The sequence below is a fragment of the Opisthocomus hoazin genome, chromosome 23, assembly GCF_030867145.1.
Source record: "Opisthocomus hoazin isolate bOpiHoa1 chromosome 23, bOpiHoa1.hap1, whole genome shotgun sequence".
NCBI lineage: Eukaryota > Metazoa > Chordata > Aves > Opisthocomiformes > Opisthocomidae > Opisthocomus > Opisthocomus hoazin.
Window position 1 is genome coordinate 7407329 of NC_134436.1, and position 27783 is coordinate 7435111.

Here is a 27783-nt window from a genome sequence, read left to right on the forward strand (position 1 = left end):
AAACGTCCTTAAACTTTACCACAGAGTTGCCTGAATTGCCCCAATCTTAACCATGTCTACGTACCAGCTTAGCAAAAGGATTTAGCTAGTTAATTCTTTAGCTAGTTATTCCTCCCCCCACTAACATGAAAATTCATGTTGTGTTTATTGAAGTGAGCCAGATTCTGAGCAACTCAGATTATCTCCATCTACAGACAATCAGCTTCATAGAAGTGTCTAAATCTGTCTTTTCCATGAAACATCTTACATTGTTTCTCTATCAACAAAAAAAAAAAGATTTTGAGGCTGAACCACTTGATCTTTTAATTTACTATGTATTTTGAGTAATACCTTCCTAACCAGCAATGACTATCTCCCTTACTCCTCCGAATCCCTACTGCAGCAAATCAACCCTCCCCGTATACCATCGGGCCTAGACATCACAACTGGCATTTATTTTCGTGTTTTACATTGCTCTTCCTCATTATGTTTCCTTGTACTACAAATGTTCTGAGGAAAATTGTTCCTTTCTAGCACTCATTTAAAAACACACTTTGTCATGCCCCCCTACCTGGGAAGATCATGGAACAGATCCTCCCAGAAGCTATGTTAAGGCACATGGAGGACAGGGAGGTGACTCGAGGCAGCAAGCACAGCTTCACCAAGGGCAAGCCCTGCCTGATGCACCTAGGGGCCTTCTGTGATGGAGTAACTGCACCACTGGACACGGGAAGAACTACGGATGTCATCTATCTGGACTTCTGTAAAGCCTTTGGCATGGTGCCCAACACCCTTCTCTCTGAATTGGAGCGATACAGATTTGATGGTGAACTGTGTTGGGTGGATGAGAAGTTGGTTGGATGGTCACATCCAGAGGCAGGGTCAATGGCTCAATGTCCAGGTGGAGACTGGTGACAAGGGGTGTTCCTCAGGGGTCCATATGGCAACCAGTCCTGTTTAATCCCTTCATCAATGACCTTGACAGTGGGATTGAACACACCCTCAGCAAGTTTGCCAACACTTTTGAGCAGGACCTGTTGCAATAGGACCAGGGGTAATAGTTTAAAACCAACAGAGGGCAGATTCAGACGGGATAAGAGGAAGAAATAAACCTAATTAATACAATACTGTTATATTTTGAAGTGTTCTAAAGAAATCATATACAAGAATTCACCTCCAAACTGGGATCCCGTTTGCAATGCTTTCCTGATGCCCTGAATCTCTTCCATCTGAGATCTGATTCTTCGGAGTACAAGACATCTAAATACCACCATACATTTGAACACCGCTCCCTTCCCACCTCAGAGGTCACGCCCCTCTTCTTACTACGCCCACTCACTGCAAATGCCCCGCCTTGAGAACCCAAGAGGCTGCTTCCCACCTTCCACCCCCTTCCCCCACGCCCAGCCCTCAGCATTGCACACATCTGCCATCGCTTCCTCCTGGCGTACTTTCACAATGACGCTTTCGCAGCTCTTTAGCTACTAGCGCCTACTGCCACTTTCCCATTAGCTAGCTAAGATAATCTCATCTGACTGTGTGTGAAAAAGCCCTGGCTACAGCTTCTCACAAACGGATTGAGCAACAAAATCTTCTTCAGATTTTAGAGGAAAATGCATCCCGAGAGTAAACAAGCATTACAGCCCTAAAATTCTATATGCCTACAGCAGAGGACAAACCCCAACAAGGGTCTGGAGAATTAAGACGGATAATAGTTACACCCTTTGTCAGCAGAGGTTTTTATTCCAATTACTCGTTGTGTAATTCCCATTCCACAGTACTATTCTACAAAAAGAAGTGGACAGACAAATCATTTGTCACTTTCACGCATGTACAATCTTTTCCTTAAGTCTTTTTCCAGGCAGAATGTCTCATACTGGCAAGTACAAAATTCCTCGCTTCTGCTAAAGAAAATAATCTTTCTGCCTAGGGAAGTCAGACTTACCTTTTGGGGGTCTGGGGGGCAGGCAGAGGAAGGCGGCAGAGGATTTCTTGCTTCCTTTAATACTGCTATCAATTCCAGAAAACAAGATCTTGTAAAATGCTATCAAACTATCAAATTTTAGCTATGCCAATTTCCAGTATACCGAAGAATTTAAGCAGAATATAGCAGTTACATTTAACTTGCTCTAAATTCTATTAGACTCCAAGATCTGTGAGCAGTGGCAGGAAAGCAACTGATACAACAAAACAGAAGGAAAAAAAGAAAATATGCAAAGTACTTCATGCACTTAAAGGACAATGCCTTAAGTATGTTATAGCACAACAAAAGCCTCGATTCCAGACATCTTCCCCCACCTGCTAGTTGTAATTCTGCAAAAGATTTCCAAGCATGCATGTATTACTAAGATAAAGACTACACACTCTAAGCAAACTACAGCAGTACATCTAAAGCAGTAGTTTTGGGGTGTAACTAGATACCCCTGATCAGTTTTATTCATGTGTTGAAATGACATCCTTGTTTTGTTTGTATCATTATTTATATTAAAAAGAATAGAAATGTCACATGCCAAGTAGCTCAACCTATAATTAACTCTCTTCATAGACAAACTCCAGTTCAGTACTTCTATTTAAATACATGCATCCAATGTCAAGTTACTGAAGGTTTTCAGCTAATTAAAACAATTGTGTGCTTTAGTTGGTTTATGCTATTTGCATCTCAGTGTACAGTGACAGTAAACAAAGCTCATTTTTACCATTCGCATAAAAAAAAGGTTTTCTTCTATCATTTTGTAGCATGAAAATCATGATTTCTTCAATGTAATATTCTTTAAGTTCACATGTGCGGTCCAAGTCAAGAAACTAAGAACTATTTCATGGATATATGTTGGATATTGCTGTCATGGAATATCTTAGGAAAAGCGAGCAATAAATAAGGTGGTCTCAGTTTACGTAGACTTCACTAATAAGAGACTGAAGGATTTGTACAGATAGTAAATTTCTTGGCTTGATGAAGTGACACAATTAGATTCTATGTCCATGGATTTATGATTATTTTGTTCAACAATAGCAGCAGCAGCCACCAGGCTGAGTCTGAATGCAGCTACGTGGAAATGGACTGATACCAAGCTCAAACTGCGCTGGGAAGCGACAAGCCACATTTGCTCACTCATGTTTACTTTACCACATCTTTAGTCACTCCTGCTGCCACTCACAACATTGCAGTTCACTATTTGCAGAGGTGAGTGACTGAGGAGCTAAAGCCACCCACGTGCAGAGTCATGGTTAACTTCTAGGCATCACTTCTGGCCTGGCGTAACTGTCAACAAGCAATCCAAACAGTTGTCTTGGACAAGGACATTCAGCAGATTCATACAGGCACATATAATTAGCAATTTCTCCAAAAGCTACCTATAAAATTTTATGCAAGAGATTGTCTTCCCCCTCACCGCAAGCCTGTAACAACACCATTATGTTTCTACAATAGATGACTTAACTCAAGATGGTGTGTTTGTAAGGTACATTTGTACATTATCTGGTGGCAGTGGTGAGAAAATTAGTCAGCGCCCCTACCACACGGCGAGCTGCCGAATGGAACAGCGGTGTGACCAGAGCTGGAACACAAGTACAATGCTTTTTATGTAGGATGTCTCACTACCTCTTGGTGCTGACTAGCAGTATCTGACATCAGCTTGAGGTCGCACCTGTTTAAATACAGAGGCACATTAGCAGCCTTGAATTCCAAAGTACAGATGGAAGTTAACATGCAGCAGATCAAGCTGTCAAATCTAAAATCCCCTGGGTTGTACAATTCTTCCCCAAGAAACTATTTTCATAATGGATTTAAAAGGGAAAGTCTTAAAGAGCTTTCATTTTAACTACTGAGTCTATTACTTAGGAAGTGGCTAACCCATTCACTAGAGGGAGCTTAAACTGTAGTGGAGAGTCAAATGAAGTAATCTTAAACTTCCATAGAAACACTGAAAAACAAAACAAACCCCAAAATACAACAGAACTAGCCTAAGTGTCCTCCTCAGAATTATTCTGCACAAAGCGTCCTCAGAAAGTTACAGAAAGTTAAGGTTTGTCTCCTAAAAACAAGACACATGACACATGCATTACAATTTCTTAACTTTTATTCAGGGGTAATTTTTTCAAACACAACCCTTCCTAGAAAATACCTCAACTCACAAACAAAAACCCAACAGCTTCAGGTAAGTGTTTCGTCTCCAATGCAATGCAGACTATGTCTCAAAAGAAGAGAAAACAAGATTTATTATTAGTACAAGTACCAGAATATAGAGTTTTAAAAGAATACCATCCCACAAAATGCATAAAAATTCACATGCACCTTCACAATCAGGTCAGGCTGAAAGTTGAAAAAGTAGGGGAAAAAAAATGTTAAGAATTCTGAATCCAGGAACTGGAAAAAATTCAGGAGCGCATGACTGCATCAACATTGGCTGGTCTGTCTCGCTCAGGGTTGACCTCTGCCTTATCAGATAATAAGGCTTCTGCAGCAAGTTCTTCTCTTTCAGAACAGCGCTGCGCTTCCAACACATAATGACTGACACATGTTTAGAGACTCGGCCAACGCTCACGATCAGGCAGCGCTACAAGTCACGTTTCCAGGGAACTGAACAGGGGCCCTCTGGGAAGTTAAGATACCCGAAGTGCAGCTCTCAATGCGATCACACTCCGCATAAAACACGGCAGATCAGTATCTAAGGTCGGAACCTGTACATTTACGTGTGACATCAGTTTACTCAGTGATTCCCGCTGAAGCAGGACTCCAGACAGTTCAGATTCCTTCCAGAGATGCAAGTTTTATTGCTGAGCACATTGCGTTTCAGATGTCGGCTTAGAAGATACATACAGTGTCGTGTATTTTTTCGTGTGTGTTTTCTTCTCAATAATGATTTTGTTCTCTTTCTGATCTTCTTTTTCCGTAGCTTCAAATCTCGATTCAGCTGTTAACCTATAGGCAAAGCAACCATTCTAAATACATATTTAGTTAATAAAAAACAGGGCTAAAGTAAGAGTTTAAAGCAAAATCCGCAAGCCAACTGGCATACAAGGCCATCCATGTGCAAAGAGAGCAAGCAATGTTTAAGAATAAAACGAGACTACCATAAAGCATTTTTACATCAGTCCTATTCACATTTCATCATTTAAAGTATAGCCTCCCCCCCATCTGCTGAAGTGTTTAGTAAAAAAGGAAAAAAATTACTGAATGTGTTAACTGGTTGGGATCAACCTTTAAAAAACCAAAACAAACCACAGTGAGTGTACCATGCACATGAAAGAGATCAAGTCCACAAAAAGCACAACAACTCCAAGCCCCAGCAACATAATACAAACATGATGAAGTCGAGCATTTTGCTTTAGCACCACCAAAAAAAAGGGCTACACTTAAAGCAATATACTACTGTCCAAACTAGTTCTGCACTACTACTGCCTTTATCTTAATGCCCGAAGATCTGAAAAGCTGTTGCTGGAAAAAAATTTATTTCCATGCTCTAAATTACATCATTTGTCCACTGACACATTTTAACTCTGCTATGAATGTAAAAGGGAATACGATGTTAAGTGCCACATTGCTGATAAAGAGGTAAGTTAAAATCAAGATTAGGACATTAAAGCACAATCGGATGTTCCATTTTTTTAAGAATAAGTTAATAAACACACAAATGTGCCATTAGAACAAATTGATAAATAGTGGTACTCACTCAACCAAATCACCCACAACCAACTGACTATTACACACAATTATTTCCACAGCAAAAAAAAATATGGAAAATGAAATTCCAAATGAAACATCGCTTCACACAGCAACAAAAATTCTATACTGATTCATCACCACATCCATTAAAGCAATTCTCTAGTGACCTTGTGGAGTTCTAGTGGTCTCAAGAGCCTCCAGCATGCAACCCACAACAATCTCCAGCTGCTTTCAGTGATGGTTTTCCACACAAGAGAAGCTGCTACCTGTTTGTCACAGATTTATTTGCAGTCTAGAGATACAGCTGAAGATGAGGATGATGAAAGAAGCCGTAACAAAAACATTTCGCAAAACTTAGCTGCAGATTTCCCTTGCTCCCCAGTCTATCTTTACACACAAATATATAAAATAAACTATTCTTGTCCATTGCAAGCCATCTGCGTGTTAATAAGCACTGTCCTAACAGACTGAAGAGAAATACGCTTCCCTGCACATCTCCCCCAGGCCAGCAGTGTTTGCTCCACCATTTGCTTTGTAGTAAGTCCACACCCGTAACTGTGACAGCTGACCATTTTTTTGTCCATAGCCAGCTTTCTGCCAGCTGCCCTCCGTATGAGGTGTGCTGCAGCTACTTGCAAGTAGCCAAATACCATGTGGTTACAAGAAAGAATTATTCGGGAAAGCAGCAAAAGTGTATTCTTAGTAACCATCTTTCAGTTAGTGTTCACTCTGCAGATCAGTCTATGCCTCCCTAGCAGCTGTAATTAGGGACAGACAGCTTATGTCTATGCCTCTGTTCTATGGCAGAGTCTCTTCTTTTGTCCCTCTACTCTTCTGCCCCAAAACAAACTCTGTCCAAGGCCACCAAAAACACTACTCTAGTGGCCAACATTTCCAATGAGGATTCCCTATAAAAATAAAGCAAGCACTGAAACAAACCAAAAGGCCAAATAAAAATTGAATTGACTTCAAATATGCTCCAAAGAAGCACAATTGGATTTATACAAAATACTCCCCTTTTACAGTATTAGGTAATTCAGCGTATAGTGTAACAACTCTGAAACCAAATTCACATCAGAAACACACTGTTTCATAAAAGTAAACAACTATTAGAATTCATTATTTGAAGAGAGAAAAAAAAAATCATCTTTTTATGCTTCGAATGCACAGCAAAATGTTTATGTAAACCAACATCAAGTAAGCTAACTTCCTCAGACCAGAACTATGATAATAAATAAAGTGATTTATCAGAGGACTGACACTGACTTATAAAGATGAAATGAATGAGTAATTTCATGTTAGTAAACTACACTCTTCAGTTAATTACAGCTTTTATCTGGATCAGCAATAGATTGACAAAATTGATTCATTTATGAAAACCTTATTTTATGGTAGTGAGGTATTCAGAAATGCCCAAAGATTCCAATAATTGAGCTGTAACATAACAGTGAAGAGACAATTCAAGCAAATTTTTCCTCTTTCATTCTTAGTACCTTACAGTTTGCCTGCAAATGCTTCAGGACTGATTAGTCTACAGCCTACAAGTTGTTAAGCCATACTTTCATTACCACACTGAATTTTTTTGAAAAATAACATGTTTTATTGGGGCGTAGATGTAGGTGATGTCTACAGGCTGCTACATACAACTGAACTCATTCATTTGTCCCTTTTCTTAACAGATTCCAAAGTTAATTTCAGAACATGATGCTCAGCTGTTAAGTCTCATGGAGCTCAAAAATCAGCCAGCCCCCTTCCTAATTCTTTTCTACCAACCTCCATGATAACAAAGGAGCAGCAGAGATGAAGTGTTACAAGCTAAGGAGCAGGTAGAAGTTGGGAATGAAGGAGTGAAGCTGAGCCTTGGAAGAAGGGTTGGGGGATAGGGGGAAGGTCATTTTCTTTCTTCCTCACCATCCCACTGTTTTTAATAGGCAATGAGTTAATCTTCCCCAAGTCAAGTCGGTTTTGCCCGTGACTGATCCCTGTCTTTACCTTAGCCCAGAAGCATTATCCGTCTTATTTTCCCCCTCACTCTGTTAAGAAGGGGGAGCGAGAGTAGCTGGGTGGGCATCTGGCAGCAAGCCTAAGTTAACCCACCACAGCCTTCATACCAAGCCAGCTCAGGGGTTCCTTCTACCCATCTAAGGAAGATCAGCTGGTCTCATCAGCTGGAGCTTTACTGCCTGGGGATGAATGCCATGCCTGAAACCCCAGGGAGAGCATTAGTTACCCAGATCTCCTGCTGAGCCAAATGGCTACAGGAATTTGAACAAAGCCCGGGCACATGAAGTAGATTTGGTACAGGTAATCCTACTACATAATTTAAAAGAGCAAATAAACTCTTAGGCACACAAGCCCTTCTTCAGATCAAACTAAAGCAAGCAACCTCAGATCTAAATGCAAACTAAGTTGGGCAGCAAGGGCTGGAATTTGCTATTTCCGTTTCAGAAGTGAGGGAAAGCATTTCAACACAGAAGTATATCTTTTTATTGACCAGTTGGCCTAACTAAAGATATCACTACCTATAACCTTTGCATTGCCTGAACTACAATAGCAATTGATGATTAATAATAATCACTTAAATATTTAAATCTTTAGTCTCAATTAGTATGTTCTCAACACTCATACCACAACCTAACCAGTGGCACCACCTAAAAAAGAATTCCAAAGTTGCTTTAAACCTTTCTAAGTATACACACACACACGCTGCAGTTCTGTATTTGTGTTATGTGTTCACAGTTATCTAGCTCTACTTTGCTAAATCACATTAGCAAGCAAGACTCTTAAAACAAAGAAATCTGTCACCCCTGCAAGTACGTACAGATCACTTCTGCCCACTTCAGCACCTCCTAAGCTAAGAGGACCAAGATTTTCAAACACCATTTGCTAGAAATGAAGTCTCTAATCCTTTCACAGCTACTATGGCTCTCTTCACTGCCACATTTCATGGACCAATAATGACAGAGCTAGACTGATTAGTGCATAAAAACTACTCCTGTTACAGAAATAACCCCCAGTGGCCACAATAGCTTTTTTCAGCTAGAGCATCGCATTTTGCTTAACACAAGGTGAAACACCGACAATTATTCACCATACACATGCCAGTTATTTCTTCCTTCCCCACACTCTCCACTTGCAGCTCCACGTTCCTGCTCAAGTTGCCAGTGTATTTTGTGCCTTTGCATTTAGCTGCGTTCCTAAGTAGGGTTTAGCCACATCCATCACAGAACAGCCCCGAGATTCTCTTAGTGTTTAGAAACCAAACCCCTCAAATACTCAGATTTCTGTCATGACTTCCTATTTCATAATAGTTCATAACAGATCCAGGTTAAGTCAGTCCTCAATGTTATCTTAACAACATTAACTGGGGATTTAGTAGCTCATTAACACAATCAGAAATATGAACAGAACCCTCTGCCTGAATTTGCCTTTTACAGGTTCACACCACCTCTGAAAACAACTTAAAAGCTTGTTACGGAGTTTTGCAGCTTTTTTTGTTGTGTTAGTAGTTTTTGTTCTTCAGAGTCTACTGATGTATGTTTTGTTCCTTATTTGAACCAACAGCAATGGGTGCAAGATTAGAACCCTCCCTATGAACTACGACTTCATCTTCCTCTTCCACTTTTTCCACTCACTCTGCTTTTTCAAACATCAACTCTGTAACATCATTTCCTCTCCTCACCCCCTCTCCGGTAGGTTTACTCCTTCAGTTCACATAAACTGTTTCTGACAACTTCCAGTTGGCAGACCCTGTATCTTCCTTTCCAAAAGGAATCCAAGGAAAAAAATTCTCTCCCATGTGGCAGGCTACCTGTCCCTTTACGCATACGGAACTCTGTCAAAACACAATACCACCACTAAATTCTCCAGTCTTTCCTCTCAGCTTTCACCACCCACATGCGACATGCCTGATCTTTCCTCCTCAGCAACAGTCCCTGTATATTTTGACATAGCTACTGAAACTGCTATTTCTGCCATATTCTTTCCAGACTGTTTCAGAGTATTTCACTGTTTGGTGACTTTAAATCTGTTAATTGCATCCAATGCAACCTTGAATGATTGATCCGAGAGTCAAAATATCACTCCAATTACTTCTGAATTGCCATTAATTTTGGATACAATAAATATATTTCCACATGTGAGGCCTTCCTCCATCACTGAAGCTGCTGTTATTCCAGATTCAGTAAACTATTTTTACTAGCAGATATTAGCAAGTTGTAAGCTCAAAACATCTACTACTGACGCAATTTTTTTTTTTGCCCCACAAACACTCGAGTATGTTTTTACAAAGATTATGAATATAAACAAGATACAAAAGCATCAGCAGGAAAAAAAAAAAATCAGCCTTCCTTTTACCAAGATAAAAAAGCTGGAGCTTATTATTTTTCTAAGTTACTTTACCATCTGCCAAAAAGTAACTTAAATTCTCAGTTCAGGGAAAAACAACTTGATCTTAGTTTCGCAGTTGTGTCTCTAGTTATCATGCATGCAGATTATGCAAGTCAGTTGTCTGACAAGACAAACAGATATTTAGTTGTCTATTGTCTCGTACAGCAGAAGTTCTGTTAACCCAATTCAGGTTAAGAATTACTTAACTGAAATGATTTTTTTGTTGTGTTAATTGTTTTTAGGCTTTTAGCTAAAGCTGAAAGTGGATGAGTGCTGAAATGAGGTATGTAACTGAAGCATGATACCTCTTGCCTTTGTTACTTTGCTATGTCGCACAGCTGTGTGGCAACTTTGAAGAGCCCAAGAAAACAGTCCTGTTCCCGAAGTCAGAGCAAACAGAGCAAGCTGTCATGCCATCTGCGCATCCTATACACTTTCAAGATATGGGAAAGTTATTTCCAAAATTGTTACGGTTTCAAGAGTCTTTTACATTCGTCATCATTTTAGTCTTTTTAAAAGGTATTGAGAGGTTCAGCGTAGGCAGCCGGAGCTGAGGAATTACACTGCATGCAACACTGAGGAAATAAATAAAGAAGTGGATAGCATAGTTCATGCAGCGAAAGAAAAGAGATGCAGGTCTGTGCTGATTGCCTTGACCATAGACAGAAGCTGACACTGACCTGGGGGCAGCTGCAGTCAAGGAATTACTTCCACTCCTGCTACACGAAGCAAAGGCATCATGATTCTCATCTTCAGTTTTAACTCTCTTCCTTTCTCTTTCAGGTTCAGCTGCAGTTTGCATCGCTTGAAGAGCTGTATTTATTGGTGGTGCTTCAAGAGTGTGTTTTTTTGGAGAAGCACCACTTTGCTTCAAGTTCTTGGAAGTCATCTTTGTTTCTTCCTTACTTGGCAATCGAGTGAAAGCAGCTTCTTTTACTGAAGTATTTTTGCTGTCCAAGTACTCACAAGTAGTGTCCACTGGAATCTTCTCCCTCTTCTTTTTATTTTTAGTACCTTTAAGTAATTCTAAGAAAAAGGAATATACTTTTTGTACACAAATGAAGCTGAATTTAACTTGTCTACCAACATTTTCACAATTAAAACACATAAAGAGCATTTCACGTGACTGAAGACCTTGAAATAATTCTTAACAGACAACCTACATCCCTTAAAGAATGTCCCTTTATATAATATATCAGCAAGTAAGTCTCCCAACAGAAGTTAGCTTGAACAAGAAGAAAAAAAAAAAAAAAATCTCTTTTTCCCCATCAACTCTACCTGTTTATCAAGGCTTTTAAGTAGATGCTCTGAACCACACGAATATGCTCAATTGTTTTATTTTCATTTTGGAGGCTCCTGAGGTAAGCTTCCACAACTAAGATTTTAAAATTAAATCCTTTGGCTATGGACATGTACCAAAACCTATTCACCCATCTGGATCCCCATTCATCTTCCTCCACAGGCTACAACCCCTTGTGCTACACCTCCCTTGTTTCTGCACACGCCCAGCTCTCAGCTGTTTGTCAGGTGGGCCTCTCTTGTGAAAACTTAATCCATGTTAATCTGAACTACCAAACAGTTTTTCCTCTAAATGCTTTGCACTTATTACCAAGCTTGTACCAGCTGCCTACATGCAGAAAGCTGATACTTCTCATCACGAGAGCAAAGCACCTGAGAGTTTGTTCCCACCCACTTCACTATGGTTATCTAGCTATACTCCATAAAGCCTCTGAACACTACAACCTGCACTCTTTAGTCTTCCAAAATCAGTGTTCATATGGATATTGAAATAAAGTTCTTGAGCAAGGTAGTGCTTTACTATTTCAGTTCAGCAGTTTTTGGACCAGGTTATTATCAAAAAGGCAGCCATGCAAACGTTAGTTTATATCTGGAACTAACCCAATGTCTTCCTGTTTAATGTCGTTCAACTTGTGAAGGTTGAGAAGACCAGATATTTATTTTTTTCTGTACGGAAAAGTAATATTTACCTTCAGGTTCGTATTTCATTTTTAGCTCATCCAGCATAACTCGCAAGTTCATATTCTCACTCTGACAAGCTTGCAAATGCCTCTCATTTGTGAAGAGTTTCCTTTCAACCTCCAGAACCCTTTGGCTCTCATACAGGGCTTTCATCCTCTGCAGGGACAGTTCATTTTTCAAGGTTTCCGTTTCCTTGCTGGGGTGGAAGGAAAATTATAGTCACTCAGACTTGGTTTCTATTTTTTCAGTAAGGCAGCAGATACAAAGTCAACTAAGCATTCAGTGACTTCAAATAGAATCCATATGTATACCCTAGTAGGCAATGAGAGAGACCTCTTCCAGCACAACAAAAGTTTTCGCTTGAACTTGACATAGAGCAGTGAGTTTAGTTACCAGAGACAGAACCCTTGTTAAACACAAAGTTGTATGCTGAACAACGCACACACACACATAGGTAACTGGTTTCAGAAACCTTCCCTAGCCTACAAATACACTACTTCATTGGGGTTTTTCTAGCCTGTGTATAAATTTGTATAACTATTTCTGTAGCTGACAACACAGCGTTACACACAAGGTGTTGCTCTAAGCAACCAACACAAAAATCACGATGTTAATACTCAAGTGCATGCCCTTGCCTGTTTCAGAGGCCATTAACTTCCGCATCATAAGCACTGAATCAGCATTCCTCAGTGGTCCTAACATACTCAGACCAGGCCAGTTTCTCATAATGGCAACAACAGCGAGGTGACAGACTTCTCAGGAATTCCCACTGCAGATCATTGCCTCCTGCTGGAAGGGCAATACTTTCATCCGAGGGCTTAAAAACAGTCCTGAGCCCAAACGCTACGGACTTTCTATTTATTAGATATGGAATTCACTAGCCAAAGAACCCATCTCAACTAAATAGTTCTATAAAACATTTCACATCTGGCTCTTCTTAGAGGAGAAAAATATATGCAGTCTATAGACTTTTAGAAGCCTCATAAAGTTCCCTTACAGGTTGTTTTTAAGTTCTCAATTATCATGTATCTAGGAGTAACAATATTTCTGCAAGAAAGCAACAGTAATATAAAACAGTTCTGCTGCCATCTTTTGCAACACTAAGTCAAACGACAAACAAAATGACTCTCAGTCCTATAACGAAGGCTCCACAGCACTAGAAGACAAGACAATGAGCATATTTGCACACGCAGTCAGTGGACTACATATAAACAGTGACAAAAAATGGGAGAATAAAACCAAGTAGCTAGACGATAAACAGACTACAACCAGCTTCTAGGCCTCAGACCATTAAGTACTCACTTTGAGTTGTCAAGTTTCATTTGCAGTAAATCGGCATAGTAACCATCTTCAGACTCTCCTCCTTTTGAGCCAGTACTAGCTCTGGATTCTTCCATACTCTCATATAAAGTCTGATAAAGAAAAAGTGTCAGACTGTCAAACAGTGACCTCTTAGAAGCATGTCAGCTTCTTCCTTAGGTGAAGTTTTCCATGCATTGATATGGATAAGCCTCATCATACAGGCATTTAAACATACAAGAGAGCTCAGCTGCTCTGAGTACTTCCTCACTGGTTACAAACGTCAAATTGTGAAACTGCCTGTTCTCTCTCCCTCACTGCGAAAAAAGAAATAAAAAACCAAGTTCTCAACTCCAGAAGGCTTTCAAACAGCACCGCAGAACAGTTGTCTTCCTTTTTACTTGAGAATACAGGATAATTAACCTACAGGCAATTTGTTTCAGCCTTTATTTTTAGGCTTCAGCAGCTGCACCCCAAAAGACTACAAGCCATGTTAATCAATAGCCAAAATCTCAAAATCAGTTACATCTTTTAGATGAGAAAGTTGGTTCATAGCAAAGATGCCATAAACGCAGTAAACTTTCTATAAAATACCTGATTAACATGTGACATTATGGGGGTTTTTTATGTTTTTTTCTGAACAAGCAGTACTCAGATTTCATACTGTCCCACAGATCTCATAGGCTTCTGTCAGTCACTGACTACAGGTACTTTTGATGGTTATTTGAATCAATCATTTTATTTCCTGATACTACTTCTTTATGGCATCAAGACAAAAATAAATACTGATCAAGCTTACACGTGACAAAACTGGTAAAGCAATCAAGATGTCTCAATTGCTTCCTAAAATGGGTTAAGCCTAGCTTTATGCCACTTTGGTTAAAGGCAGACTAGATGATGCTGTCCTGGAAAGTGTAATCCTAATGAATAAGCTGATACACTTAAGTTTACATTCCAAAGCTGTGATAAGAAAGGGCCAGACAAGTCCCTATGTAAGAACAGCTACAGTTTTTCCACTCTGTATACACACAGACATCAGTAACATCACAATAGTGCATACAGGTGTTCTCATGGATTTCTCAGCTTCCGAAATTTTGACAAGATGCTCTGAAGCTGCATAAGAGGACTGAAGAAAGTGCTTTACAAGGATGATTAAGCAAATCAGTTTTTCTAGAAAAGAGCATGCTTCAACTGCAAAGTTAAGACATATTAAGGAAATACATATCCAAGAAATCCAATATAGTTGAGAGAGCAGAAAGTCATCAAGCATAAGCACACACAGTAAAAATGTGAAAGGGCTGCATCTTCCAAGAGAAAAATCAGATGTCATAGCTCAGTGAACTGTGACCAAGTAATCAAATTCAAAGACTACAGGTAACTATGTAACATATGAAGGTGCTACACACAGAAACCCAGAAAAGATTGTTTCTCCAAAGCTGGGACTGGGTGCTGTAGAACTTTCTGCTTCTCTGAACTTCAGGAGTCTATGTTCTCCAGCTGTAACATGGCCCTTTGGTCAAATAAAGGTTTGAGTAGCTTTTGGATCCCTTTTCAAACCTGAGCACAGATCGCAGATAGTTTTCATAATTCTTATTCTTATGAATTAACTTCCAATTATGACTTTTCCACTTAATTATAGACTACATACCTTAAATTTTTCTAACTGTCTCACTTTCATAAGAAGATCTTCTATCTCACCATTCTTTTGTTCTAACATCGACTGTAAGCGTTCCAGCTGCTCAAATTCTGCCTGAGAGCCTTTAATCTGTAGCAGTGTAGCCATTTGCAGCTGGAAAAAAAGTAAAAAAAAAAAAGCTTTACAACAGATACTGGGTTAAGTGACTGAAAATCTCAGTCTCTTATCCAGAAGAGTTAAGGTACTCGAGCCTTGTAATTCTAAACCTGAATACAGAAGCACACTGGATGCTTAAACTCAGCATTCTTCACAACACAGTCTTTACAATTCTCACCACAGGTTGACACAAACTCTTTCAGACAGTGGAACACTTACTGAACAGAGTAGTCCTAAGGTGTCGTATCTTTCTTTGTATTGACTAAGGAACCCATAAATACACTGTCAAGGACACACCATTTTCATTCAAACTGTAAACACCAAGTCAACTAGAACCAAACTACAGTCCAGGCTTGTTTATCAGAGCTAAAATGCATCCACAGAGAATCTCTCACATGGGAAAAAACACTCCAGTTCATCAACAAGTTCAAAAACCCTTCTCTCACCCCCAATTCTGAGGTATAGGTAAGACAAAATTTGCCGTCCATAATATTAATCCAAGAAGTTCTGTGAAGTTCAGCTTTTTCTAGTCCTTCAGTGGAACACCTCCTTTCAAGCACAGGAACAAGCTTTCTCATTACATGAGAAGTTTATCAAAGAAAAGTCTTGCATTTACAGCAGATTTTTCTGATGCTGTTAACATAATAATATCACAGTACAAGGGCCTTAATACATTCAGTTAAAAGTGACACAGGAGACATTTAAACAACTGGAGAAACAATATGAAATGCAATAATGGAAAGACGTAACAGGGTGTTAGCCATAACTGTAGCATTTTTACCACTCTAGGCAGTATGGATAAGGTAACACTGCAGAACACAGAGAAAGCACGGGAAAGGATCAACTGAATCAAATTAGACTACAAATCAACAGAGAAAGCGAGAAAAAAGCGTTTACCCTATGGCATCTCCTACACCAAGTAAAGGATATTGATGATGCTGTACATAGACTAGAGCTAAAGAAAGATTCAATCTCCTCGTCCTCATAGCTTCTACAGCACAAAAGAGAGGCAAAATTTTAACCCTCACCAGCTGACTAAAACTATCCTTACATTTCCCAAGCATACAGACACCTAACCTTTTCCCCTTTCACTTAAAAGCCCACTCACTAACTGTCAGAATTGTAAATTGCAGTTGATCTGCAGAAAAATAAAGAACGGAGACATTAAGAAACTGGAAGGGATACTGTGGGTGTGGAAAATACACTGGACAAGGTATAACTTTCACAGCAGCACTGCTGACATTCTGTTCAGGAGTCAGATCTTCAGAAGTCATCAGTAAATACCACATTCAGATATTCTGACAACTACAGCTGCAGCAACAGTTAACTACACTGTGGACATAAGTTGCCGAATAAAGAGATCAGTTAGTCACAGACTGAGCTTTAACACATGGCACCACAATGCAACACAGAGCATCCCAGAACAGAGAGGATCCTAACAGGGATCTCAGATGGCAGCTTAAGCAAATCAACTGTCCTAACAAACTGCTTACCTCCAATATTGATATTTGGATGAAATTTTATGAGGACAAATGAGTACGAATTGAAAATCCAAATAAAAACATTAAGTAGTAGAACTGGCACACCAATTTGCCTCAGTTCTTGGTGAAAATCTTCAGTATTTGGAATGTTTCTTGTACCATTCAATCAGTATGACTGACTGACCCTCACATCACAAGGAGGAAACTTCTGAAGAAACCGATCCTATTCAATCATTTTAGTCACTTAAATCTTTAGCTCTCCAGGTCAAAATTTAGTAAAAGAATTTCTTTGCTGCATCAGTAGCTCTTTTCTGGTCCTTTAAGAACATAGTTTCAATTATATTCAACTTAATCCTCCACAAAAGCTAGGTAACACAAACCTCTATCTTCACTGTTACTCATTATCATAACTTTTGATGTTTAAGAACTCTTCTCCAACTGCATGATCAAGTACTTGATCAAAATGAGAGGACCCACTCTTGTGTTGGAAAAATCAGAAGATGAGCATGGAAACACCTGGCAGTTTTGCAGCTTCCCCTTGACATTAATCTTGTAAATCAGCTTCTGCTAACTAGCTCTCACCAGTGTTAACCAACATGCTCCCATCCTATGGAGGTGGAGCCTAATGACTTGTTCTTGCACTGAAGATAGGGAGAAGCAAGAAAAATATGGACAAACAAAAACAAGAAGTCAACCCAGATGGGAAAAAAAACCCCAATGTGATCAGCGGACAGGGTACAAGCCTGCCCTTTTCTTTACTTTCATTCCTGACAGCCACAGTTCATACACAAACAAACGATTCATGTAGTACGAGAAATAGAAAAAGCAGTTGTCAAGACAAACTGAACAGTAGGTTGACTGACAGCAGTCGTATTTTATTTTTATCCCTTCAACACCTGCTGCTAAAGTAAGCAAACATAGTGCTTTCAGCATAACTTGGAGCTCTAGGATAAAGCAGTAACACTAGAAGCAATAGAAAAATGCTGAAGTACCATAAAAGTCCAATAGCACAATGACATCTCCCTTGGTTTTTTCTCCCATTTCCCCCCCCCCAGACTCCTGTACCACATTTAAAGGACAATCAAATCCCCTAGCCTGTGTACTAAAGCATTGCCCTATCAGGCCCCAAGGAAACCCTGCAGTATTACAGTAACGGTCATACCTTCATTCTTTGCAATTGTTCTCTAGTGAATGCATGCTGTTTTTGTAGTGACTGATATTTTACTTTCACACTGATCAGCTGTCGTTCCATTTCTGCCCTACGGTCCTCCACCTACAGAACATTGTTAACAATTATTACTATGAAAATTATAACACTTGTTGTCACTTGGATGATGAGTTTTACAAGGTATTACCTAGGAACTGATGTCGGTTCTGCAAATACCGCTCTTCCAGCAACAACACTTGAAAATATGCGCTATTGTCATTACCTTTGCGATAAAAGTGAGTAGACGGTGCTGTGGCAGTTGAAGCCAAATCAATGAAGTGCAACAGATTTTTCTTTTGGTATCAAAATAAAGTAACATTTCATATGCTTCAGTGCTGCTGTAAAATAGCTTTTTTTCCATTGGCATCAGAAGAAATAGCTAAAAAAAACAACAACTGTGTACCAACTCAACCCATTCCCCGGGTCTTGTCAAAAAATAAAATAACTTCATATGCCTTTAACAGCAGCTGAACTCTTATTCAAAAACTAATTCAAAAACTCTCCCAAATACTCAAACATGCAGCCATTTTCAACACGTTTTTATAAGACAGCATTTATCAGCACCTTTTAGTATTTCACATACTATCTTCTGCATTAAAGAAGGCTTAGCAGCCAAACAAAACTATTTAGAGCTAAGAGCTGCAGACAGAGCTGTTATGAATGCTCAGTCCCATCTCCTGTCTTGCTAGCCAGGTAACTTTAAGTGATTCCATTAACTTTACTACCTCCTTAGCTTCAGAGCGTGCATAAAAACTTTTTTCCATGGGTCAGTTCCTAGACAGTTCAACAGTGAATTAGCGTTTGAGGAATAGAGATTCATGCTGGCCAGATCAGTTACAGATAACCTACTATTTTCAATGCAATACTTGAAACAAAACTTTTGAAATATTTCTTCTCTCCTCTGTATATTCTCAGGTATCTGTGGCATAATTGTACCTCAGCAAAGAGAGAATTGCCTTTACTTGTAGGGTCCAAAGATTGCTGCACTGCGTGATCCAGCTGAACCTGAAGATCCCGATTAGCTTCACAAGCTTTCTAGATTAAAGCAGAGAGGATATTAGTCATTTAAGCATCTGATGTACTGCATATATGAATTTAATCAGATCGTTTTAACTCTCTTTCATTTCCTATGCCTTTAGCACAGATTATATGATACTGCACTACTTAACCGTGCATACAGCTCTAGTCAGTAACAGACAATCAATTTTGTTTCCACTAAAAGAGTTAATATTCCACTTGCTCTTCAGGACAAGAGCATAACTAAAACTTTTAAAGGAAAACTTTGCTGTTTATCAATTGGATTAATGGTATTGAGACTATTAGCCTTGCTGTGCTAGTTAGTCACAAAACCCCTACTCCCCAGTACAAAATTTTCCAAGGCATTCAATTGGAAACTTGAAATAAAAATGACAACTGTATCAGTGACATGCGAGCAGGTCTTGTTAGAAGGCAGAATACCACTATGCAAAGGATCTCCATACACAGCCTTCTACGAAAGAATGCCAATATAGAGAGTATTTAAAAACAAACGACACCAAACATGACCAGCCAATACCCCTTTTTTCACTCTGCCTTATCTTTGTCCCCCCCACCTGAGAACTCTCTCAAAACTCTGCTTTCACTGAAAAGCTAGCACCACAACTTGTGGAATTCGGGGATTATCTACCACTGCTGAATAAAATTAAGAGAATACCTCTAATGCATTACAGTAAGAAACAACTTCTTTTTCCCTCTCTTCTTTTTCTCCCTGTAGGCGCTCCAGCTGATTACGTAAGTTACTGTTTATGAGTTCTAATTGTTCTTTACTGTACTGCAGTTCATTCAGCTTTTCTTCAACATTGGCCTAAACAAAAAAAGACAGTCAGGTATGAAATAAGAAGTTTATAAAACAATTCCACACAATGCAGCCCCAACCGAACCAAACAGGTCTGTTAGTAGTAATGACTTCTAATACAACATATTATCTTGAAGAAGAGGTTGTATTAAATTCTAGTTACTAAGGCTATTATTTTTTCCTGCACATACTCACTTAATAGTAAGCCAATCATAAGGTAGCAATATACACAACGCATCTAAAAAAGTGAGCAAGAGCACAGAATTTTATCTCCAACAAGCCTACATTCCTAATAATTAAGTACTAGTCACACACCTTCACACTTTCTAGTTCAGTGAGTTCTATCTGAAGATTGAGCATTTCTGAAGACATGGTCTCATGTACACGTTCAGACATCATACGTAGTTCTTCTGACTTGGCGGCAATTATTTCCTTCTGATGATCCACTTTGTGTCTCAATTGTTTCTCCGATAGTCGCGTTTCATCTAGTTCTGCTTTCAGGTTCTCCAGCTTAAAGACAGTTGACAACTGAGTAGTACCATTTTATTATTAATTCTTGAACAGCACAATACTTTTGACTCCATTCTGATTACAGAAAACATCCTAGAAATACAACTTAAGAATAAATTACCAAAACAAGCTTTGAAATTTAATATAATTTGCAACGTAACTATGCAGATGTTTGTTAAAAAAACCAAACAAGTTCCTACACGTTATAACTATTCATCAGATCTATTTTGGCAGTAAGCGTGCAATTATGAGTTAAATACAAATTCTTTAAAGTGGTATCAGCAATATTTTAGCTGTATATTAGTTGCCAAACCTTGTTTTTAAGGTCACTGATTTCTTGTCCGTAGACTCTGGTGAGCTGCTCTTTCTGTGTATCCAGTTGCATGTTTTGCTGTTGCTTAAGGGAATCGCATTCAAAACTCAAGCTTTCCAACATTCGATTCTTGAGTTCAATTTCTCTCTGAAGAGAGTATTTCTCTTGTTCAAATATCTAAAAGAAATAACATACTAATAAATCTAGATGAAATATTCATGAATGCTTGGGGAACAACACACTCAATACTGGCTCAGAACCAACAGACTAAATGCCTATAAACTGGTAGCTCATTCAACTTTTTGTTGACGTCTCAATTAGGGAATTGTCATACCCACGTTTTTTTAAAAAACAAAACAAGAAAACCCATAAACCTGCCCTGCATTTTTATGACTTGTTTGGTTGTGTAGTGTTCTCTTCATCAAAAATGTGCATTTCTTTGCACCCAACACGAAGGGCATAGGCATCTTCTCTGCAGGCGTAACAAAGCAGTCTAGTGAGAGCTTACATGTGCTTTCTACCACCACAGAACCAGCTTATGCTAGAAATTATTACAGTCCATCAAGCATTCCCCTACTGCAGAACAAGTGGGTTCAATGTCTAGTCAAGACAATGTCAATGTCTACTGTTTCATAATAAATCCCATCAACCCTTCCAGACTGAAGAATGACTTTTTAACCAGCTTCCCTCTACGCCCAGTTGTATACGTTTGCCAGTTATAAAGGGCAGCTTCATTTTACTCAATTCAGCCAGCAACTAAGGAGAAGACATAAAAAATAAAAAAGGAGAGTCTCAAAAGCAGAAAAGGTAACTACCAAGACCAAATCTGTCTAAAGGCGCGTGATTTTTTTTTTTAATAAACTAACTCTTAAAACACAAACCAGAATTTAAAAAAGGAACATAACAAAACTATAAGAAAGCTGTCAGGTGTGAAACTGACCTCTGTAGCCTAGACAGCAGCTTATCAAGGACAGGCTTAGCTCTCAAATATACAGGGGACAACTTTTAAACCAAAGATAAAGACCATGTGCAGCAGAGGTTTGGGAGTGTGCTACCGGCCAGACCCAAGAAAGGCAAAAATCTAACATGATGTGTCTACACTGACTTTTACAGAAGAGTACCCAACTTTTTCTGAAAGACTCTTGTGCCTACTGTTAGAACTTACACTGAGTTCATGGCAATTGCTGTGGCTTTAGATTCCAAAGAGGAGAACCACAGATTCAAAAGCTCAAAAGTATCTGTTGGATAACCCCTGTTCCCACACATGATGTTATTCTACTGTATCAAAGCACATAATTCTTTCCCTCTGCCCTTGGAATGTAAGTTACTAATTGATCTGGTTCACACAAGCTTAGCTCCTGACTTTGCTCCAGGCTATAACACAGGGTCACAACCTGTGGATGCAGTTTCACAACACAGGAACTACCATCTCAGGTTATCAGCAGAGAAGGATGATGCTGCCCTGCCTGCCTTATCACTTGTGCTTTCCAGCTGCCTCTCTTGAACTAAGCTTACTAATGGCAAACTGATCAAAATGAGTTATCAGTGGTCATTCAGAATAGCAGGGTGCTACAACTCTCCAGCTGATAAAAAAACCAAACAAAATAAAACAAACAAACAAAAAAATCACCAACAAAAACTACAACAAAACCACAAACATTTTTACTCTATCACAAGAGAAGGGATGGATGAACAGGCAGAAACAGACTAAATGAAGAGAAATCATGTATCTAAAGCATGGATTGACTGAAGATAAACAAATATCAAAATTAAAGTGTTTATGAGAAGTGGAAGAGATTTTCCTGATAGGAATTTTCTTGAACAATTACTAAGAAGAAAACTGATTGACTAAGTATCTCCATATACACGACCCTCTTTTCTGAGCTGTAAGGTAATTCCTAATAAATTCAGAATCCCTTGGTATGTAAAAAATTTGAAACCTTCATTACAGAAGAAATCAATTTTACAGTCTTGCTGCTAGCATTCTTTTTACAGCTTTAGGTGATGCAAAGCTTACAGGGAGAGCATACATAAATGAATTACTAAACATACCTAAAACACAGTCTGAAACAAATTTACTTTAACACTTACTATTCATTTTACATTCAAGGCAATTAATGCTACATGGTCCTGAAGGCTTAATGCATAATTAGCTATGAAACACTGTCCCAGTTAGAGAAAATTATGCTCAGTATCTTCACACAGAGATAAAAAGCCCTCTCTACAAATGTTTATATTAAAAAGGTTTATTAACATTAATCTAGACACTAAAAGACATTTAAAACACCTGTGACATTCGGGAAATAGTTAAAACAAAGTTCTTGACTGCTTTTTTTACTCAAAGTTTAAAACCTCACCTCAGTTTTCTCAGTCAATTCACGGCGTGTTTGATCCAGCTGATTTTGAACTTCACTTTGAGACTCCAATAAATGCAAGCCATATTGTGCTGCCTTTCTTCGCTCATTCTCTGCTTCCTTGAGTTGGTGTCTAAGACTTAAAATGGTCTCTGTCTCCATTTTTCTTCCTTTTGCTACTTCAACATTGCAAACACAAAATGATTACAAAAATATATTGCAGGAAATTACAGTAGTTAATCTGAAAGAAGTTATTGGCTTTCCTTTCTAAAATCAGGATACATGGATATATTTTTGCAGTAATGCAAGACCGAAAAAAAATAGCTGACAAACAGTCCTGTGAACAGTAAAATGATAGCTATTTCTTCATAAACTTGGTTACCATCTTACTCCTGACTATGCCTTAAGTAATAGCATGCAGTGAAACAACTCCTGCGTAGCCAGGCCTGCTTCCTAGCACACTAAAACCAGAGTGAATCTAGTATATAACTACCCTTCCACATGTAAGAGAAAGCTGGGAAATAACCTTGCAAAAACACTTTTACCCATACGATAGACAATACTTTGAAGTATTAAAGCCACACTAAGTATAGCATTTGTTGTGTACACAAATAACACACAGGATTCATGTAGGCAGCTGTTTTAGCATGATAGTTTACTCCTAATAACATTATGTGGGGTATAGAAACAGATCAAGCTAGTTGAAGGAAATAGCCAAAAAAAGAAACCCTGTTAACACATACGGAATTTTAAAACATGGATTTGTATTTAAGTACTTCATGGAGTCTTTCATGACTGTTTTCCACTTCAAACTGAGGTTGCTGCAGGTAACCTATTTGTTAATAATCATGTCTTCGTCACATGTTTCAAAAAATTCATCCATTTCTACCTTTGCATCGCAACAAAAGACACAACTGAATTTTGCAAAAACTTAGTCAAAATAAGTCCAAACAAACATTTTAAAATAAAAATCAAGTCAAATTAACACCATAAGCTTGTACGACTGCTTGCTCCCAAATCTACTAAATCAGCACACTGCCAAAAAATCTTACTAAGCTGGAAAATGCTAAGCAACTCAGGCTTCTGAACAACATAAGCCAAGAGTTCTCTCAGTATGCAGTAACAATAATCTAAAAAAAAAAAAAAAAAATCTGCAGTTGAATTTTCAAAGCCAGGGTTCACAGTTTTCATATAATTTCAAGATTAAAGTAATTCTTCATTGAAGACCTTATTCTATGCTTTTTCTTTTTACATTAAAAATTTAGTTGTTGCCCTTACTTACTGGCACATATATTAGTCTTCTGAATGTTAGCAAGATACTGGTCTTAATCAAGATCAAATTGCACAGTTCGATACAAGGCGATTATTTTTAAGAAGCATTACAGTAACACACAGCCTTCACTACTTTTTTTTTTTTTGCTTTTATTCTACATGGGTAAGCCCTATTGGAGTGACCTCACTTGCTATAATGGGAAAAAAAGTAATTTTAACATGCAAAAGTACATCATGCCAAAACCCTGCTAATTCCTTTCAGAGGTACAAGATGGAAATTATCAAATTCTGTTTTTCACATGTTACATCACTTGTTGTTGTTATTTGAGTGTAACACATACAAAGAGACTTTATACAGCCAGGCTCTGAAACTTCACTTTCTCACAGCTAACCATTACAATGCTTGAAATACTTTGCATACTTATGTTAAAATAAGCCAGTGAAAGACAGGAATTTTGCATATCTGTAACTAATAATCAGCAATATTATTACTAGTGCAAGGACACGTACACTGTGTACAATTCAATAATGAAATGTTTATCAGTCAGATGTAGCACTGCAAGCATAGAGGCAACCTGCATTTGCATTAGTAACGGGGAAGACTTAATCCTTATTCACTTCATAAACAGAATTTTTGAAATATCTTTATTTTCTGATCAAACAACAGCATAGAGGCAACAGTAATTTGACTGCACCTAGCTTACTAAGTTAGAGTAACATTTTTAACTCACCTTCAGAAATCCATTTAAGTCTTCGCTGACCTTATTCTTGTACTCCACCTTTAAAAGAAAAAAAAAAAGGCAACAGTTATCTAGTGCAGATGAGTATAAACTGCCATTACAGGACTAGGGTGAAGGACTGCTTTTCTGAAAAGGCTTAACGCCTGTGGCTGTCTCATGAAAATACAGATTACAAGCCAAAACCCCACAGAAATGCAAATCTTATTCAGATCTCAGCTGAGGCAGCTGTCAGATAGTTTAGAAACAGCCAGCTCGGGCAATGTTGCTAAAGGAGAGATGCTCTGCAATTGGCCTGTGGAGCCAGTAAACAGGCTACGCCCAGGGTCACCGTCTTCTAGCACGCATATAATTTTTAAGGGTTGTTTTGGGGATTTTTGTCTTGCACCCTCCTACTTCTTCAATATCTTCGGCATGCTCTCCTCCAGTTTCACACACAAGATCTTTGAGCTCTTAATAAACCATTTACTTGATAATATAAAAAAAAGTCTTAAGCTTTTCTTTAATTTTATAGTTGAAGTATAGAGGAAAAGAGACATAGTTTTCCTGTTCACACATTACTTGGGGACTATTAGGGAAAAGAACAAGTATGGCTTTTGGAGCACAGACATCAACTTTTCATTGTCAGTCTTGGGTGAAGTTAATCAGACAAGTCCAGGTAGCTCCATTCCTAAAGCTGTGTTGTTATGTAGGGAGGTAATTGCCTGCAATTTAATATTATGCATAAGATTAACTAAACTACCCTGAAAATGTTTTAAGATTAATTAAATAGGTAGTAAGATGAGCAGGTAGGAGGGGAAATAATAGAAATCAGTCTCATTAATTCTACCAAGATACAAGAGAGTTACTCACTTTTGTCTAATTATCTTCCAACATTTTATGACAGATTCTGTACCGAAGGCACCAGGCCTTGATTATTCAACCACTTTCGTACTCCTTGGTAAAAAATAATGGGGTAGGAGATACAAAGGCGCTTTCCCGGCACGCAGTCTTTCTTCTGCCACCCTGTAATTGTCCTTCCAGCCGAACCGCTCCTCCCAAGGCCCACCTACACCACTGCCCGCGTCCCCATCCACGAAGCGGCGGACGGCTCCGTCAGCTCCGCGCGGCCCTCCCCGCCCGCCTCACACCGGCGCAAGGCCCGCACAAGGCCGGTCGCCAGCGCGTTCCGCAGGCACACGGCCCCGACCCGCGTTATAACCCGAACCTCACCTGACGCGGCGCCTCCGGAGCCACAGGAGAGAAAGCGGCCCTCCCCGCCCGAGGTAACAGGGGAAAGCGCCGGCAGCGCAACCCCGGCGAGGGGAAGGACGCGAAGGCCACGGAGGGAGCCGGGCGGGCGGGCAGCAGCTCTCCTCCGCCCGCCCCGGCCCGGCCCGGCCCCGCCGCCTCAGAGTGCCCAGCCGCGCCCGCCGCCGCCGCTCCCACAGTTCAAACTCGGCCCCGCCCCACGTCTCGCGAGAGCCACCGCCCCGCTCCTCTTCCCGCCCAGCGCCGCAGCAGCCGCCAGCCCGCGGGGCGGAGCCGCGCATGCGCCTGGGCGCGGGGTGGAGCCTGCCTGTGAGGGGATGAGGCGGGAAGGGTGTTCGTCACTCCGCTCAGCTTGGCGTGGTGTAGCAGGTGATACCGGCGTGGAAGGGTGCGTGCTCAGAAGTTATGGGAAGCTTTCCCAAAAAAAGCGAGGGAAGGTAATAAAATTAGCAGCCCAGCTCTAGTTCTCTGGAGGTGCAAGGGAGACGCTTGCCTCCAGAGGTACCCGCGATGCCGCCTCGCCCAAAGAAAGCGCAGAGTAAGTGATGAGGGTCAAAGCGTGCAGAGTGCTACGAGTTAGCTAGGAAACCTGCGGAGGAGAGGGGCAATCCGCTCCTCCCATGCAGTCTTCTACAGGAGAGGCTTTGGTTTTGACAGCAGAACGCCAGAAGTGCCTGGTTTATCCCGCTATCCTCTTCCCTCACCAAGGAAATCTTCGTCAGGGACTGCTGAGCCTGCCTGCTCCTGAGGAAAAGTCACCACCACCTTAATAAAAAAACATACCTTTCCTTAGAGCTTATGGAGCTTACTGTCCAAAATTCAAGAGCGACACTGTGAGTTACAGTGCTTGTAGCATAGCTGTCAACTAAACCTCTCAGTCCTGATTTTTCTCCCTAACTTGCCCTGGTTTCTACTCAACTTCCCTTCCTGCACCAGAGAGGAGCCCCAGGGAGGGATTTCATAGCAGTAGATTGTCCAGAATTCGTTGATTTCCTAAGCCAGTGAATATCTGAATAATATCCACAAAGAAGCTCAAAATGCATCAGCTGGAGCATTTCACAGTGTGGTTCTGACAGTTATTTGAAAGTCTGAACACAGTTACCTATGTGCCATTTTCTCTGCCGCTAAAGAAATTGAGTAATTTTTACCTGTTAATCAGTAGTTAAGTTTTCAAGCTCTTCTGCAAGGTTCATATATTTTTGCACTTTCTCTGAGCATATCAGCCAGTATGGAAGGGTTACTCTAATGTGACATCCACAACAAAAGCCACGGCATAGAAACAAACTAAACTAAATTCTGCCTTTAAAGAAACACGCTTCAAGTAATGCAAGGCTAAATTCAAGCAACAGGCTGTAAGTAGATGCGAGGATAACAATCCTATTTGGAGCAACTAGAACAGAAATAGATGTCTTAAGATAAAAGGGGCTTGAAAAATAAGCCCATAGTGTAAAATGCTATAGAGGAAGCCAATAAAACTACTGCTACTTCCATCAAAATGATACTACTTCACCCTTCTACCAAAATGTGCAGGTCTAGCTTATGAATGGATAGAAATGGGATTGAAAATTAAATAAGGAATGGTCTAGACAGGCAAGAATGCCAAGTTGATTAAAACGGGGACAGGAAACAAGAATCCTGTTCTAATCCTGATTCTGCTGCATTCACTGTGTGATTAACTACTCCAAATACCCACAGCTAAACCCCCTTGTTTTAAAACAAGGAT

At 39.6% G+C, this 27783-nt stretch overlaps 1 protein-coding gene across 3 annotated transcripts; it reads right to left on the reverse strand.

The window, feature by feature from the left end:
* Positions 1–4037: 4037 nt before the first annotated feature.
* Positions 4038–26224, reverse strand: SPDL1 (spindle apparatus coiled-coil protein 1). Of its 3 annotated transcripts, XM_075442177.1 has the most exons (13): positions 26022–26224; positions 24804–24851; positions 22804–22976; positions 20447–20623; positions 19939–20133; positions 19483–19632; positions 18726–18824; positions 17745–17855; positions 14958–15098; positions 13313–13422; positions 12019–12206; positions 10711–11056; positions 4038–4897 (listed from the first exon to the last, which is right to left on the reverse strand). In XM_075442177.1, the coding sequence occupies exons 3-13, from the start codon at positions 22960–22962 to the stop codon at positions 4747–4749; spliced, it is 1827 nt and encodes a 608-aa protein (XP_075298292.1). In that variant the 5' UTR covers positions 22963–22976; positions 24804–24851; positions 26022–26224; the 3' UTR covers positions 4038–4746. The 3 variants fall into 3 exon arrangements, with proteins under 3 accessions (XP_075298292.1, XP_075298290.1, XP_075298291.1); XM_075442175.1 differs by lacking the exon at positions 4038–4897 and having other exon boundaries at positions 10506–11056; XM_075442176.1 differs by lacking the exon at positions 4038–4897 and having other exon boundaries at positions 10506–11056; positions 22804–22979.
* Positions 26225–27783: the final 1559 nt, after the last annotated feature.